At 47.3% G+C, this 18,235-nt stretch overlaps 1 protein-coding gene across 3 annotated transcripts in view; it reads left to right on the top strand.

Moving 5' to 3' along the window:
- The window catches only part of PCGF1 (polycomb group ring finger 1), a 253,872-nt gene that overhangs the window by 205,753 nt on the left and 29,884 nt on the right, over positions 1 to 18,235 (top strand). For 2 of the 3 annotated variants that reach the window (XM_069632495.1, XM_069632497.1), the window contains exons 7-8: positions 10,140 to 10,226; positions 11,842 to 11,922. In XM_069632495.1, coding sequence (XP_069488596.1) covers positions 10,140 to 10,226; positions 11,842 to 11,922 — 168 coding nt within the window. The remainder of the gene's footprint in view (positions 1 to 10,139; positions 10,227 to 11,841; positions 11,923 to 18,235) is intronic. The other variant, XM_069632496.1, reaches the window with a different exon arrangement.

Genomic DNA, 18,235 nt, shown 5'->3' with positions numbered 1-18,235 from the left:
CGCAAGCTCCAAAAAGGAGAGCTTCATCAGTAGACAGAGCAGATTCTCCACCAGCCAAGGGCAAGAAGAGGAGTGGGAAATCCTCAACTGAACCTGTAGGAGTCCCTAAAGGTCTGCTGGAAAGAGAATAACACCAAGGTAAACTAGTCTTGCCGTCCACTAAAACGGTCCCGTCACCCACCGCCAAACCAACCACCTCGTCGACAACAATATCATTGTCAACCAGCACTTGTCCACGAAAAACGCTCCCGAAAAGCACGCGTCGACTAAGACCTCCTTGTCAACTAAGCACTTGTCGTCTAAACAGTCATCGACAAAAGACCCATTCTCGTCGACAGAGGAACCATCAACGAGCTCCCAAAAACAGAGCAAAACGTCACCATCAACTGACTTTACTTTACACCACCAGATGTCGATGAACAAGCCTTTTGCACAGCCAGAGGAAGCTTTAAGCATCCATACGCCACAACTAGAGGGGTTCGAAGGTGCTACCCCTCTTTCCCCTAAACTGAAATGAATGAACTTCCTGGCAACATCTTGCAGGAGAAGTTTTCAGAGGGGGAGGAGCAACTGCTAGTACAACCTAAAGCGAAAAGTTTACGCTGGCAATCAATGATGGAAGACGTGGCAGACCTTTTTGACCCTACTCTAATGCAGCCAATACACAGAATTATAGACGAGTTCCAGAAGAGACAAAGGGCAAGGCTACTTCTCCCTCATAGTCCCAGTAAGCAGGCCCTCGCGAAGCACATCACTGGTGCACCGCACTGGAAGCAGGTCACCTAGGGATCGTACCCCATGCCACACACTGCCGCCTTGGTGGTCTTCATTGGTTAGCAGCTGCCAAGGACAATGTTCACACTACAGCGGGTCAACCAGGCCTCAAAAAAAGCAGACGCTCTACATCTCCTCCAAGGTCTTAACCTCAAAGAACCAAAATGCACAATGCTCTCAATTACCACAGCTTCTGAATGGTCTGACGACCTCGCAGATAATGCTGGGGAACCTCAAGACCCTTTTAGGAAGTTTTCCGACGCCAACACACACAACGACAAGCCTGAAGAAGGTGAACTGCCACAGGATGCTCCAGACACACACAATTGGAATTTGGTTGTTATCGAGAAGCAAAAGAAACATGACTCACCGGGGGGTCCTTACCTCTGGACGATATTGTCTGTTTTCACTCAAGAAGTCTTCAAGATACAAGTCGCCACAGAGGAGAAGCATCAGTCCTCTATGAGCATAGAGACAAGAGACGCCGCACCATTACCACAATGCCAATACTAGAGACTATTTGGGACGCGGGTGAGGGAATCCTTGCCACTCCGATACTGCTGGCTAGACCGGAGAAAAAGTATAAAGTCCCGGACTCGGCTCTATTGTTTCTCAGAGGCCATCCTAAACCCGACACCATTATCATGGTGGTGGCTAGAAGACTGCAACACCCGGCCTCTACCCTTGCAGATCTGCCAGATATGGAAGGACGTAACCTAGAGGCGATGGGGCGCAATGTCTCAACAGCAACATTGTTGATGGTACAGGCCCTTAGGTTTGTCCTTTATTATCACACAGGTGTGTTTGTATGGCCCCATGTGGCTGGAGAAGTCACAAGTAGCTCCTGGTAGCTCTTCCTTGCAAGCTAACCAGACCCCTTTGGCTATAACCAGGAACTGAATGGCTCCCAGCTCCTGGCAATTTCGAACCCTGGGAACAGTAAGTGCAGGAAGGGAGTGCCTCCAAGAGGGAACATGACCAGGAAGTACACAGAAGTTCAGGTAGCAGTGCAGGAGGGCCCAAAGGCAAGTGCTAGGGACTTGGCAGGGGGGGGGGGCGGTGTCCTATATGACTCAGAGAAGCACCAGGAAGCCAGTCAATGTAACAGCAGGAGGTGGGGAAAGATTAGCAGGGGAGAGGCAGAGAGAAGCGAAAAGAGAAAACAAATGTCTTGAGGAGCTTCCAGAACTTAAGGATGTCAGGCTCAAGGTGGAGTAGGGTTTGGAGGCCATTACAGAGGGAGGCACCTGCACAGGAAAGAGATCTACAACCCAGTCTCTGCTTGGAGAAGCGACTCATCTGGAGAGAATTGCAGGTAGACGAGCAGAGGGCTCTTGAAGCAAGGTACTTAGGAAGAGAGCATTGGAGATAGGCCTTGTGGGTAATTCAGAGGGTCTTGAACTTGACCCTTGCAGCCACCGGGGGCCAGTGAAGGGATTTCAGAGATGGAGAGATGCAGTCCCTGAGCTTGAGGCCAAGGATAACTCTTGCGGTCCTGTCTGGGCTTTGGATGGGCTGGGCTGGGCTTTGGAGATAGTAAGCTTCTGGGGGAAGGTGAGAAAAGGTAGAATACCTCTGAGGAGGTGCGGTTGGAAATGGGACTTTTTAGAGACGTCTGTCATGTGTGGAGATGAGGGGAGAGTGGATTCGAAGATGCAGCAGGAGCAGCATCTCCATCTTACTGACACTAAGGTATAAATCATTAGAGGCGCACCATACCTGAACAGCGGAAAGAAAGTCTGGGATGAACGAGGAGAAGGAGGCCGTGGGTAGCCTGAAAGACAGCTGCGTTTCATCCGTAAAACACTGAAAGTTAGAGGACAAGGTAGAGATCAGTCAGGCCACGGGGACCATATAGACATTGAAAAACCGGAGCGAGAGGTTAGATCCAAGGGAACACCGCATGAGGAGAGGAAAGACGAGTTCAACCTGGGAAGGTCGGTCCAAGAGGAAAGGGGGAACCACACCAGAACCTGATCCGTGATACCAGGGTATCTCGAAAACATGTAATCAGGATGTTGTGGTTTACTGTGTCAAAGTCAGAAGAAAAGTCGAGCAGGATGAGGACAGAGGGAGAGTTAGAGTCAAGGTTAGAGACCAAACCTTCACAGGTGTTCAGGAGAGCAGTTTCCGTGCCTCTGGCTGCTCTGAATCCAGACTGATGGTCGTGGAGACCACCACCATATTCAGTGTGGAGGGTTTGCTGGTAGATAGCCGATTTCTCCAGGAGTTTGCCCAGGAAAGGAGTGGTAGAAATTGGGCAATAGTTTGCTGGGATGGAGTGGTTGGCAGAGGGCTTTTTGAGCATAGGGGTGCTCAAGGGAGTGCTTGAGAGGAGAGGTGAAAACTCCAGTAGCAAAGGAGTGGATGCAGAGATCGATCAAGGCTGGAGCCGAGAGAGTCAAGGGCATCAAAGGGCATCACTTGATGGGCATCAAAGCTGACACTGATAGGGCGAATAGGTCTTTTTAAAGAACAAGGACCTCCATCCTTTTTGGTGCTTTCGAGGTGCCAGTACTAAGTACAGGTCACACAACGGGTCTTTCCAGGGTCAAGCATCCTCTTCAACCTCCTGCCAATCGAGAGGTAGATATCAGCAAAGTTCCACCAGGTACCAGAACCCACGTGGCAAGAGGGGCTCAAGCCAAGGCAGGAGGCATGCTAAGAAGAACTGATTCGTACTTAGCACGCCTTCCACATCCCACCCTAGTGAGAGGCCACATTTCACACACCTGAATCATTGGTACACCATAACATCGGACAAATGGGTGCTTCAGGTAATGCCATAGAATTTCTTCAGCGACCACCACCTTGCCCACCGCCAAGAAAAAACATTCTCTGGCTGCTACAATTGAGGGCAGAAGCCACCATGCTTTTACTAAAGGCCGCCATAGAGCGGGTAGTCGCCTCCACAACGGTGGAAAACGATTCCTGTCCCACTTTTTTCTACTAAGGAAGAAAAACAGCCAGTGGAGCCTGATACTAGATATACGGGCCCTGAACAAGTGTGTTTGCCATTTAAAATTCAAGATGAGCTCCCTTCCATGGCTCAACAAGGGCAATGTCCTCACTACCCTAGACTTGGAGAACACCTACTTCCGTGTCCCTTTCCATCCATCCATCTATCCCACAGACAGTACCTTCGGTTCACTGTCGGTGATCAACACTTCCTGTTCAAGGTACTTCCTTTCAGGCTGAAGTCTGCACCAAGAGTGTTTACGAAATGCCTGCCACAGTGGCCGCTCACCTCAGGCTCTCTGGGTTACAGGTTTTTCCATACCTAGATGACTGGCTAGTGAAAGGAAGCTCCCTGGGAACAGCATCAGAAGCAGTGGAAAGAACAACTCTGCTACAAGATCTATGTTTTTCCATCAATGAGGACACGTCTCCACCCCTACCTGTGCAGATAGCAATCTTTCTCTGAGCAGATACGGACACTCGAGTTCCCAGGGTTCGCTCCTCCCTGGACAGATTGGCGATAATGCAAAACCTCATCACATGGTTCAAAGAGAGAACAAGCTCCACTGTCAGACAATACAAGTCCCTCCTGGGTATGATGTCCTCCTTTATTTTCATTGTACCAAATTGCAGACTGAAGATGAGACCGCTTCAGGAGGAAGATGAGACCGCTTCAGGAGGTGGACGGCCTATAACACAGCGAATCGTGGGAGGACATTGTAAGCCTTGTGCCAAATTTCCACAAGGCCCTCAAATGATGGGCCAGGCATTACAATCTTCTACAGGGTTTAACTTTCCAGCTACGCATGTCCTCTACTCTTAAGAATACACGCCTCACTCTCGGGCTGGGGGGCAAGTCAGCGGGGTGTGGTTTCCAGTAGAATCCCGACGTCAATGCACTACACATACAAATAGGGCGGCACCAAGTCCAACATCCTCTTGCTGAAAGCTCTGAAACTGGGCCCTACACCACAGAATAAACATGAGGGCAGAGCAACGCCTTGGCCGACAAACTCAGCCGACAATTCCTCCAATTCCACGAATGGGAGAGCAACAACCCCAACCTGGACACACTTTTCCTCAGGTGAGAAAAACCCACCACAGACCTGTGTGCTACCCACGTAAACAAGAAATGCAATCAGTTTGCTTCCAGGTACCCGGAGAAACACTCGCTGGGAGATGCATTCTCCATACAATGAAAGGGGAGATTCCTTTACGGGTTCCCTCCAACACTGTTGATCCTGCGGGTGCTGCGCAGGATGAATGAGCAACCCTGCCCCCTTATACTGATAGCCCCAATGTGGGAATGCCGGATTTGGTACTTTGCATTCCTTCAACTAGCACTGGAGAAACTGGAGAAACCAATTCATCTCCAGCCTCACCCGCACCTGTTGGTCACAGCACAGGGGCGAACAGCTTCATCACAACGTAGCCAGCTTATTCCTCAGTGAAAATTCCACAACCTCCTTCTGGATCCCACATGCTGGGGCTATACTGCAAGCAGCCAGCGACCTGGATTACAAGCAACCTGGATTACTTGCATCAAGGTCCATCGTTCGCCCATTTCCATGTATACAACCAGGCCTCATCAACACACTCTAGTGGCACACCCAGCTGTCAAAGCCTTCATTAAAGGCTTTATGTGCTCTTTTCCCATACAAAGGAACATTTCTCCTGCCTTTGGTCTTCGCACAGTCTTAGCCACGCTAATGGGAGTGCCCTATGTACCTATTCACAGGTGTGACACAAAGTTCTTATCATGGAAAACTGCCTTCTTAGTGGCCATCACCTCAGCCAGGCGCATCAGGGAGCTACAAGCACTGTTCACCGAACCACGGTTCACCAACTTTCACAGGGACAAGGTTGTTCTTCAGCCCAACCCTAAATTAATTCCAAGGTCATATCCACACGGCCTTAGCGGAACAGACGCGAAATCCCCTAGATGTAGCGAGAGCACTTAAGTTCAACATAGAAACAACAAAGGACCTCTAAACGTTTTTTGTCACCTTTGCAGGATGAACCAAGTATCAATGCATATCAAAACAAAGTCTGACCTGTTGGGTATCCAGTTGCATTACTCACTGTCCCAAAATCAGAAATAACCCTATGCCAGCCACGCCCACAGCACAATCCACCTGAGCGAGAGTGGTCTCAACAGCGTTTCAAGCAGGAGTGTATCCAAAATACATCTCTCAGGCAGCCACCTGGAGCACGCTCCAAAAGTTTGACTGACATCACTGCTTTGAAGAAAACTGCAGCGGTAGGATAAGCAGTGCTCCAGACTCCTTTTGTTCCTTAACTTTGACTCTTGTTTGTTCCCACAGTTCCTTGTATGTATTTTTCTGGTAGACTTACTTTGTACGCTATAAGTATGTTACACATGCTATATATAGCACATGCATACATAGGTGCAACCTTACGGCTATCAGACCTGTTGGATTGTAATGAACTGCTTGCTATTCTATTCAGGCGTGTTAATTTATGAAAGATCCAATGCTGGAGAAGTCTTAGTTGCTTAGTAAACATTTTCAAAAAAATCACTATGGTATGTATGGTACCGTATTTCTCCAGCATTGGTATCTTTCCTAGATTCACATGCACCCGTCCTCCTCCCCTGGGGGGAGGCTACTCCCGCTCCAGTCAGTCATCAGTTACTAGCCTTCACGGTTCAAAATCTGAAGACGGCTGACTGGGGTGGAGCCTAAGCCCTGCCACCTCATTGGTTGGGGCTAAAAAAGGACCAAAGAAGGTGGAGTGATTCCACTAGTGAAGGGCTGCACAGGCCCTATGGGGCTCTATGGTTGTAGCCTTTCTTCCTAAGGAAGGCGTTTTATATTATTATTATTATTTAAATTACTGAGGATTCCCAGTCTGACGACTGATAATATTCAGGCATGTGAATCTATGAAAGATCCAATGCTGGAGAAATACAGTTACAAGTAAGCAACTAAGACTTCTTTGCCGCTAGGGACTGCATCTTGCATTTGAACCCAACCGGAAGAATCCTCAAACCTGTAACTCCTGGGCACCTTTGGCCAGAACAAAAGGTGGAAGATCAAGCTCCCAGTGACCCCATAAGATCCATTGACATATAGGAAAATCAGAATCTGGGGGTGTAAGTAAGAATCAGTGTGCCTGCGTCCACCCCTTATCCCCCTGTTGGAGATTATTGGGAACAGGTCTCCCATCTCCCTCCCACTCAACTTTCGTCATCAAACCTGGGCTGGGTATCCTGCCCCTAGGTTAGCTTTCGGGTCTGGAAGAAAGGAGATAACTTATCTTCTGGTAAATTGTTATTAAACTTAATAGTTTGAGACTAATTACCACCATAAGACCATTGCATCCAGAACAGGACTGCAAGACTTGTCCTTGGCCTCAAGCCTAGGGGTCGCATCTCTCCAGGACTGAAATCTCTACACTGGCTCCCATAGCTGCGAGGATTACGTTCAAAACCCTCTGCATTGTCCACAAGGCCTTCTGGGGCCTGGGGCTTCAATACCTTCAACTCTCTCTTCCTAGATATCTTCCTTCTCGAGCTCTTCACTCACCAGCCTCCAACTCCCTCAGGATCAGTTGCTTCTCCAAGCAATGAGTTGGTGGTAGATCTCTCCCTTCGGCCGAGCCTTCCCTCTGAAACAGCCGCCCTGAAACTTGAGGAGAACCACCTGTGGTTCCGGAAGCACCTCAAAACCTTCCTCTTTGCTTCTGCTTTCTCTCCTCCTTTCCCCTCTTGAATTCCTGGCTGAAACTGTACTGTTTACCTGGCCACCTTCTGATCTCGCGCCCAGGTCCCCTCCCCCACCAGTTACACACCTGCACTGCCTCCCTGGCAACCCTGCACTTTGGGACTGTTTCTCTACCCCTTCAGTCCCCCACCAGCACTTGACAGCTGATACCTGCACTTACCCTTGCACTTGCCACCAGCTGGCCGTACTTCTCTTATTGTTTTTTATTTATTCTTTAACCCATGTACTGCACTGTCCCCACTCCCCACCCATTCCGCACTTTTCCCCTTCCCCTTTCCTCTGCATTTGCGCGTCCTGAATGACACTTGGCCTAGTAGGATCGCTGTCTCTGTCTTCCCTCTGTTCCCCCTCCCTTGCTGCGTCGCGCCTTCAAACACTTGTGTGTAGGCGCGTTATAAATGCCATATCATATAATATCCTTTTTATAGAGCACTCATACCAGTGAGAGACATTGAGTGGGACCCTGTGATGTTTGGGCACTGGGACCCATTCATCTTGGGGTGTTGACTTCTAAAGTTAGTACCTGTGACTGGTTCCCTTCATTTGATTGCATCTGCATTACTTACTTCCGTTGCTTGATAAATGTATTTGATGTCTATTAAGTAAACCTAATGGTGATTGTATATATTATATTATTGTGTGATAGTATTACCTGCTAGTTTCCTTTTTCGGTGTGTTCTAAAGGCTTAAATAAACAACTATATTTTTATAACTGACAGTCTAAATTGAATTATTATGTGCTATTCTGTGAGGACTCATTGGGGGCACCTGAACCCCACTCACACTCTCTAGAGAACAAGCCTTGACTGCTCACCATTGCTACTTTTGGCTAAACTCTCTGAGCTTTCTGTGCACCATAACTAGGGTGGCCTCCTAAAATCTGCCCACCAGGCCAGATTCTAGAAATCCATATTAACACCCGCCACTGCTTTCCATCGGCCTCTTCAAAAACTCTTTCCATTCCTTGATAGGAAACATATTTTACTTTCCTGCAACTGCATTTTCTTCCTGTAGGAAAGAATATTAATTGAACTGTGGAAAACCTTGCACTTGTCTGCTGCAGTCTTGCGTATTTGTTTTGTGAAGTTTACTTAACCTGGTAGTGTGGTGTTTTAGCTCTTGCCTTCTCCAATATAAGAAATATATCTTCATACATCTATATTGTGTGGACTTCCTCTCATTTGATATTTGTGAAAAGTGAAAGTGTGCCATGTACCTGTCAACCACCCCACTCACCTCCCTATAAATTAAGCCTGGTCTGCTCTGCCTTTGGGCTTAGGATCTAGAACTAATGTAACACTAGGCCTGACTTTAACATTGGAGTAGGGCACCAGAAAATCAGGACGTATCACTTTCAGCCAATCAGAGGTCGGTTTGGCTCTTCCATTCTTTCCTTTGATGGGCTAACTTCTGTTAGATTATATGCTAATTCCTTGCTACCATTTGGGTCCGGCTAGTGGATGTGACTCCTTGAAACGGCCTATGCCTCAACGACGAGAAAACTGAGCGCCTTCTCGTCGGCTCCCAACCACGGCTAAACAAACTGAACCCCCGTTACACTTCTATCAACATAGACTGTAACCTAATCACTATGGCCAAAGAAATTAAAACTCTAGGGGTTTATTTGGATTCCACACACTCGCTCAAAAAACTGGTGAACGCCACAGCCTCCCCCACAGCTTATACAAATAAGCTCATCAATGCCTGCAAAGCCTTCCTCTCGCCCACCAGTTGCGTTACACTAGCCTGAACACTAGTGCTCTCAAAAATTGACCACTGCAACACTCTTTCTTGGTACCTCAGAACGCAATCCGAACAAACTGCAGGTGCTTCAAAATAATGCCCTCAGGGCGGCTCTGAGTATCCCGCAGCACTCGCACATCTCCAGCCTCAGACAAGATGCCCACTGGCTCCATGTACGAGACAGAATCACCCTTAGATCTCTCTTTATCGTCCACAAATGCCTCTCTAATGACGCCCCCAAATACCTGGCAGACAAGTTCAACAAACACACTTCTACCAGACCAACCAGAACGTTGTACTCTCATTGCCTATCCATACCCAAATTCTCTTTAAAAAAAAATAAAAAGCTGGCGGCTCCAGCTTCCCGGTCCTAGCCTCCAAACATATACCGTTGAACCTTACAGTAGAACCATCCTTTTGGACCTTCAGAGCAAAAACTAAGTCCTGGCTCGCCAGCAAGAACTCCACCATAGTCTGACGAACTAAGCACTGTACTATTATCCTATGTCTGCCCCTCGACCACTATGTAACCCAACTGCACTTACTGTTATATATTGTATGTCTGTATTCTGTTGTAACATTCTAAGTCTCCGGCACCCAGTTACCTCATGGTTCGGCGCACAGTATAAATAAAGAAACTAAACTAAACTCTATATTGGACACTGGGGGGGACCGTACATGGCAGGGTAACGACCCAAAAAGATAAGACGTTTTACGTTTACTAAGCTGTTTGCCTTCACAGAAGATGCCTGCTTTGTATGAAGAACCTCTCCAAGACTGTTCTACATGTTCCCACGGTTCTTACGAGTTGCTTTTGACTTCACTACCATGTCTAACCGTGTGCGGAAAGATCATTCACTTTGCTGCGCTTCTGTGTTTGGAGCAATGTCCTTAACCTGCAACCTCCTTTTTTTATAGCAGAAATATGTGAGGTGCTCTATCCGTGCAGAGGTCCGACATCTCCGGAGGGTCCTTTGTCACCGATTGAACGTCGTTCCACCACACGTAAGTCTCTCCACTTGGCCGGCGGGACAACCAGCGTGTCGGGGGTGTCTGATTGCTGCCACCAAGCGTTGTGGTCCAGGTGAAGGGGCCAATGTGTAATTGGTTTGTTTAGGTCATTGAAAACTCAGGAAGTTAATTAATGTCTGTAGAAAGATATGATCTGATGTGATACGCCATTTATAACGCGCCTGTACACAAGTGTTTCATATGGGCGACGATTGATGGCCAATTGATAGACGCTTGATGGACCCTTTGGATCGGCACACACAATTTCCAAGCACATTAAAGTCATGCTGTCAGCGCGTGATATGGTGCCATGACATCTACATCGCAACAAATGGTCTGAGAGAGTATGATAGTTACCATTGTTTGCAGAGTCTAACCATGTCACAGACACAACTGTCATGGTGAATGGGTGGGTTGGTAAGAGTTTGGAGATTAAGAATAGGTGTTTCTGGGTTTCTTTTGGGGAGGGTTTGTAGTAGAAGCCATTAAGCTGAAGCTACTGCTCCTTCTGGATAGTCTGTGTGCTGGAGAGTGTGTAGAGTTGGATGTGCTCCATGTAGGATTCTGAGACCTGTATTCGGGGAGCCGGATGTCATGATGGTCCGTTGAGCTGAAGCTGTTCCTTCCGGGTAGGCTGTGTGCTGGAGAGTGTGTAGAGTTGGATGTGCTCCATGTAGGATTCTGAGACCTGCATTCAGGGAGCATGACGTCATGATGGGCCATTGAGCTGAAGCTACTGTTACTTCTGGATAGGCTGTCTGCTGGAGAGAGTGCAGAGTTGGATGTGCTCCATGTAGGATTCTGAGACCTGCCTTCAGGGAGCTTGACATCATGATGGGCCATTGAGCTGAAGCTACTGCTCCTTCTGGATAGGCTGTCAGCTGGAGAGTGTGTAGAGTTGGATGTGCTCCATGCAGGATTCTGAGACATGCATTCAGGGAGCATGACGTCATGATGGGCCATTGAGCTGAAGCTACTGTTACTTCTGGATAGGCTGTCTGCTGGAGAGAGTGCAGAGTTGGATGTGCTCCATGTAGGATTCTGAGACCTGCCTTCAGGGAGCCTGACATCATGATGGGCCATTGAGCTGAAGCTACTGCTCCTTCTGGATAGGCTGTCAGCTGGAGAGTGTGTAGAGTTGGATGTGCTCCATGCAGGATTCTGAGACATGCATTCAGGGAGCTGGACGTCATGATGGGCCATTGAGCTGAAGCTACTGTTCCTTCCGGATAGCCTGTCTGATGAGAATGTGCAGAGTTGGACGTGCTCCATGCAGGATTCTGAGACCTGCATTCAGGGAGCTGGACGTCATGATGGGCCATTGAGCTGAAGCTACTGTTCCTTCTGGATAGGGTGTGTGCTGCAGAGTGTAGAGTTGAATGTGCTCCATGCAGGATTCTGAGACCTGTATTCAGGGAGCTGGTCTTCAATAGTGTGTATGAGCAGAGGAATTTCAGTGTCTCCATTGAACGGTTTACGCCACACTTGATTTATGATTGCTCTCTGGGTTGGCTAAGATTGTGTATTGATGTTTAGTAAGGCCAGATAAGGGATGACATTTAAATTGCCACTAAACAGACTTAACTTTACTTATTGTTTCGTTGCTTAGGTCCAGCTGTTATTCAACAATGAGTCTCTACCAGACCACATGACCATGAAGCAGCTCTATTTGTCACGGTGGTACGGCAAGGTCAGTATTGATTTATCCCCCAAGAACACCATGAACCGGCTTCACCCGTTAACTTGTTCACATGCAAGCGGTATTCGATCTGCGCCTCAAGTATGGTGCCTCAAGCACTGCTAAACTCTCGAGTAGTCCCTTTTCAAGGGGACGTACAGTGTTTTGCAAAAATACGGTATATTGGGGCTCAATACGAGTTTGGTTTAGTTACCATGGTGGTAATTCAGGAGGCGGTAATTCCACCGAAATCCTGTAGGTGAATACTCCAACTTCCTCCCAACTCTTAATTAGGTGGAGCGGTAATGCAGCAGTATACAGTAAAGCTGTCTAATTTAACCCACACCAGCCCACTCATGATGCCCATTGTTTCCAAATGCCAATGTTCTATAGCTGCCTGTCAACATTTCTTAAGCATTCTTCATGCTACTGTTATCCTCCATTACCTGAGCTGGCTCCAGGCCCTTAAAGAGCAAGTGACATCAGAGAAGTGCAGTTTCTTGATGTATTATATCTGCAAAGGGGCAAGTGTCTACACAAACGCCCCACCAGTAGTGGTAGTTACAGAGCAGAAAAAATAGTAATAAGTAATATTGTTAAGGACATTTGTACTGCACACTATGACCACCAGAGTGGTCCCCTGGTGCTCTGGCGGCTCCGAAAAAGGAGGGTAGGTTGAGTTAGTGGGAGGAAGCAGGAAAAATGCAAGAGAGCAGTGGTGTGCTGTTGGCGGCCTCAGCCTGGTGGGTCCGTTGGCTGGACTTGGGGTGTTTGCGGCCGGTAGTCGTCGTGTACTGTTGTGCAAGGCTATGTGTGTTTTTGTTTTGTTGTTGCGATGTAGTGAAGTTTGTGCCATTTGTTGTGCTGTAGGTTTTGGTTGTGTTTGGTTTGGAGTTTGAGAGGTGTATGCAGAAAGGGAAATTGTTAGTAGAGTAGGTTAGTTTGCATCTCTATCCTGAATTGAGGCACTCGGCTTGCGTAGTGTCCCCTGATGCGGCTCTGTCCTGATCTGGGTCCGACTGGCATACGGGTTCCTTACTCCTCTGGCCCCAACCTCTAACCTGCTCTCTCATAGCTCCCCTTATCCTCCCTTCATACTCCTGTGGCCAGTGCACCTGCCAATGACAACCTCTCAGGTAGTGGGGTAATTGCCAATATCTCGATAATTCCACACCATTGTGGTACCTGGCGGTAATTAAGGGGCGGGCGAAAGAGTTGGTGGGATTGTTTGTGGTAGTTGACTAAGTCTCTGTGCGTGCGACCTGTGTTCCAGTCTATCCGGTGTCACCCGTCCAGGTGCCGTCAGAGTTATTCTCTCGGGTCAGGAATGTCGGTGTCTTTTCCGGTTTAGTCATCCTTTTTCCAGTTTTGGTTTCCAGGTTTAGTCTGTGGTGTTGTAGAGCCAGGTTTTTAGTGATTTCCTGAATTTTAGGTGATCTTCTGTATTTTATTTCTTTTGGGATGTTCCAGGTTTTTGCGGCTAAGTGGTAGAAGGAGGTGCCTCCAAGTTTTTTCTTAAGGTATGGTGTGAGTTCCAGGCGGATTTCGTTGCTTGATCGGAGGAGTCTCGTTGGTTTGTAGACTGTTATTTTCTTTTGTAGGAATTCTGCTCCTTGTCCGCTGATTGCCCTGTGCGTTATGCACATTGTTTTGAAGATGAGGCGATGTTTTACTGGGAGCCAGTGGTGTTTTTAGGGCTGGAGTGATGCAGTCTCTTCTGGATAGTTTGAGGAGTAGTCTTGCTGATGTATTTTGGATCTGTTGCAGTTTCTTCAGGAGGTATTCTGGTATTCCGAGGTAGAGGCTGTTTGCATAGTCGATTTTTGACATGATTAGGGCGACGATAGTGAGTGTTTTGTGCGTGAAGGAGAGGAAAGGTAGAATTCTTCTTGCCGTGTGGAGGAGGAAAAAGCATTTCTTCACTATTGCATTTATTTGTGTTTCCAGGGTTAGGTTGTTGTCCATTAGGACTCCCAGATTTTTTACTACCTTCAAAGGTGTCGGTGCGTTTCCCATTTCCGTAGGCCATGGGATGGTGGTTTCGTTCTCTTGGTCTTTGGATACAATCATGATTTCTGTCTTTCCTGGGTTGATTTTCAGGTTGTTGGCATCCATCCAGCTGAAGACTTCTTCAGTTAGGGTTGAATGACCGGCCTCAGTGTCTTTGATTTTGTAGATGATCTGAGTGTCATCTGCGCAGTTGTAACATGTAATGTTATATTTTTTGAAGATTCTGATGACCGGAGTCTGATAGATGTTGAAATATAGTGGAGATAGTGAGGATCCTTGTGGTACTCCAGTCGTTAACACGTGGAGTGGATTTGAAAGTTTTGTCCATACGGCTTCTGTTCTGTCTGCTAGGAATGATTTGGTCCAGCGTAGTGCTGTGTCTGTTATGCCTATGTCTTCTAGTCTTTTGGTCAGGGTGTCGTGGCTAACTGTGTCAAAGGCTGCGGAGAGGTCGAGCAGAATAAGGGCTGAGGTAGTGTTGGAGTCTGCGTTAGTTTTGAGGTCGTCCCAGATGGATAGTAGTGCTGTTTCCATTCCTTTCGCTGGTCTGAAACCAATTTGAGCTTGGACCAGCAGATGGTGTTTTTCTACGTGTTCTTGGGTTCGTTAATATACGTAGGTTTCTAGAAGTTTTGCTGGGTAGGGGATGTTAGAGATCGGTCTGTAGTTGGAGAGGTCGTCTACGTCGCTGCTTGCGTTTTTCAAGAGTGGTTTGATGTATGCTGATTTGAAGATGTTTGGTACAGTCCCTGTTGATAGTGATAGGTTTAGAAGGTTTCTGTAGTGTTCTGCTGACGATCCTTGTCCGAGGATTGATTTGTAGATGTCCGGGAGACAGGGGTCCATGGGTGATCCAGCTTTCTTGCTTCATTTTACCAGCATTGCGAATGCCTCTGCTGATATTTCAGGAAAGCTTCGGAGTTTGTGTTGTGGTTCCGTGTTGGGTTCGTTGGGTTGTATGTTGTGGTTGGTTGGTCGCTTTTGTATTGTTTGACGGACGTCGTTGATTTTTTTTTTTTTTTTTTTTTTTTTTTGTTTTTTAGTGATCTGCCAGGTTGCTGCATAGTTTTTTGAGGGGGTCGGGGTGTTATCGCAGCCTGGTGGGTTTCTCATTTCTTCAATGATACTAAACGTTTCTTTTTGTGTGTTGGTGGCATTGTTGATTCTGTCGTCGTATTGTCTTCTCGTTGCCTTTTGAATTTCCTTCTTGTATGCACGGATTTGTTTCTGGTACAGTGTTTTTTTCCCTGGGTTGTATTCTTTCCTCCATTCCAATTACATCTTTTTGTTTTCCTTTTTCATGTCGTTTAATAGTGGGGTGAACCATTTTGCCATTGCTCTTTTTTTTGATGGGGTGAACGGTTTTTCTGGGGCGATCTTGTCTATTGTATCTGTGATCCATTTGTGCAGTATCTCTGCTTTCCCGTCTAGGTTAGCTAGCTCGAGTTCAGTAGTTGCGGGTTTTGTTAATTCCAGTTGTTCTAATAGGTTGCTTTCTTTGACGTGTTTCCAGTTTCTTTTGGTGGTGGTTGTGAGTTTCGGATGTTGGGTGTAGGCTTGGGTAGGCAGAGTGATCACGAATGAGATGATGAGATGGTATTTGTATCGGAGGTGCCGTGGTGATGAGTTTTTATTTGGCGAAGATTGCATCTAGTGTGTGTCCTGCCGAGTGCGTTGCTCCTTTGACTAGTTGTCGTAGTTTCATGGTGATGAGTTGTTCAATTAGTGAGTTTTGGGAGATGGCGTGGCTATCTTCAAACCAGATGTTGAAGTCCCCCAGGATGATTAGGTGTTCGTGGTTGATGGCTAAATTGGTGATGGCTTCTATGAAGTTATCGACAAATGTTGCATCATATGTTGGTGGTCTGTATACCAGGATGAATGTGATGTTGGTTTTTGAGTTCGCTGTTAGGTGTATTACCATGGTTTCGCAGTTGTGGAGGTTGAGTGGTTCGGCAGTTTTTATTTTCATGTGTTCTTTGAATGCTATAGCGATGCTTCCTCCTTTTTTGTTTTTTCTGTTTATTTGTAGGCATTTGAAGTCGGTCGGGAGGCAGCTTTGGAGTGTGATTTTGTAGTTGTCGTCCAGCCATGTTTCTGTGATGAACAGGATGTCAATGCCATTGTCGTCGAGTAGGTCGAAGATCTCTGAGTGTTTGACATGGATCTTGCGTTTATTAGATTGCAATGAAGTTTGGAAGTGTTGTTTGGTTTGGGCTTTGTTGAGGTCGACTTCCGCTTGGTGTTGAGGTTTCCTTCCTGGTCGGTCAATTGTTGGGCTGTGGGATTCTGGGTGTCAGCGTCTTCAAAGAGTTCTTCTAGGTTTTGTCTTGGGTTTTTGTATTTTTATCGGGTTCGTCTTCCGGGAGTTGTGGTTGTTGATTTGATGTTCCTCTTGCTTTGGTGATGTAGGGGGTTATTGGGTTGGTCGTCTGTTTGTTGTTTGTGTTGGTCATCCTTCTTCTACTTGCTTGTGTTAGGTTGTTTGTTGCTGCTTCTAATGTTGGGTTGGATTGCTGTGGTGGCCGGTTGTCTGCGAGGTACAGAGTTAGGTAGAGGGATTTTTATCTTCTCTCAGAGTTGCTTCGGTTTGTGTTCCTTGCTGGGGGGGTCCGGTCTATAGTTGTTGTTCTAAGTTACTGTTCTGGAGTGTTTGTTCTTTCATCTCTCCTTCTTTTCCTTGGGATGGGTCGTTTGCGTGGCATTGTAAGATTGAGAGTTGTTTAGTCTTTGTTTGGTGATGTCTAGTTGGTCCTGCTTTGGTCTGGTTGCCTTGTGGTGTAGTGGCGGGATGAGGGGGTGTCCACTACTAGTTTGGGCTCTGTCTGTAGGTGGTATTTAGTCGCTGTCCTAGGAGGGGAAGGGGGGTGGTAAGGGTTATTAAGTTGGGTGTTATTGGTGGCTCTCTTTACTGTCCTTCTCTCTGAGAGCGGTTTGCTGTGGCGAGCAGGCTGTGCGAGTTGGGAAGGGTATCTGCTGGTTGGAGGGGGGGGTTGGACGGATGCAGCTTTGACTTTCGCCTTGTGATGCGAGAGGCCCTAGTCAGAGTGACCCACCACCATAATTCACTGGTGGCTTCTGTCTCACTAGAGGGTTAGCTAAGTTTGCGAGTGAGCTAGATTAGAGATAGCTGTATAGTGGGAGAGAGGCTTATCAAATCTGAGACACCAGTACAGTGGGAGAGAGGCCTATCAATGCAGTTAGGGGATCACACAATGCAATTTGGGCATACAGTGCAATTTGGACACTGAGGCCCTGCTATCAATGCAGTTAGGGGATCACACAATGCAATTTGGGCATACAATGCAATTTGGGCACAGAGGCCCTGCTAAGCTTGAGACACCTGTATAGTGGGAGAGAGGCCCGTCAATGCAGTTTGGGATCACACAATGCAATTTGGGCATACAATGCAATTTGGGCACAGAGGCCCTGCTAAGCCGTGAGATACCCATATAGTGGGAGAGAGGCCTATCAATGCAGTTTGGGGTCACACAATGCAATTTGGGCATGCAATGCAAATTGGACACAGAGGCCCTGCTAAGTTTGAGGCGCCTGTATAGTGGGAGAGAGGCCTATCAATGCAAATTGGGCATACGATGCAATTTGGGCACAGAGGCCCTGCAATCAATGCAGTTTGGAGATCGCACAATGCAATTTGGCCACAGAGACCCTGCTAAGTTTGAGACCCCTGTATAGTGTGACAGAGGCCTATCAATGCAAATTGGGCATACAATGCAATTTGGGCACAGAGGCCCTGCTATCAATGCAGTTTGGATCACACAATGCAATTTGGGCATACAGTGCAATTTGGACACTGAGGCCCTGCTATCAATGTAATTAGGGGATCACACAATGCAATTTGGGCACACAATGCAATTTGGGCACAGAGGCCCTGCTAAGTTTGAGACACCTGTATAGTGGGAGAGAGGCCTATCAATGCAAATTGGGCATACAATGCAATTTGGGCACAGAGGCCCTGCTATCAATGCAGTTTGGGATCACACAATGCAATTTGGGCACAGAGGCCCTGTTATCAATGCAGTTTGGAGATCACACAATGGAATTTGGGCACAGAGGCCCTGCTAAGTTTGAGACACCTGTATAGTGGGAAGGAGGCCTATCAATGCAGTTTGGGATCACACTATGCAATATGTTAGTGCTACTATCACTACTATATACATATGTGTGGGATATCTAAAGTGCTAATGTAGCTTTGCAGCTACGCATCTCTGAACAAGGGGCGTGCTTCCAGGGGGGGTTATGTGTGAGGGTGCAGGAGTAGCAGAAGAGCTGGAATGGATAAGGGGAGACCTCT

The sequence above is a fragment of the Ambystoma mexicanum genome, chromosome 6q, assembly GCF_040938575.1.
Source record: "Ambystoma mexicanum isolate Mex_15411 chromosome 6q, UKY_AmexF1_1, whole genome shotgun sequence".
NCBI lineage: Eukaryota > Metazoa > Chordata > Amphibia > Caudata > Ambystomatidae > Ambystoma > Ambystoma mexicanum.
The sequence above is the reverse complement of the archived record's forward strand: the minus strand, read 5'-3'. Positions and strand labels throughout refer to the sequence as shown.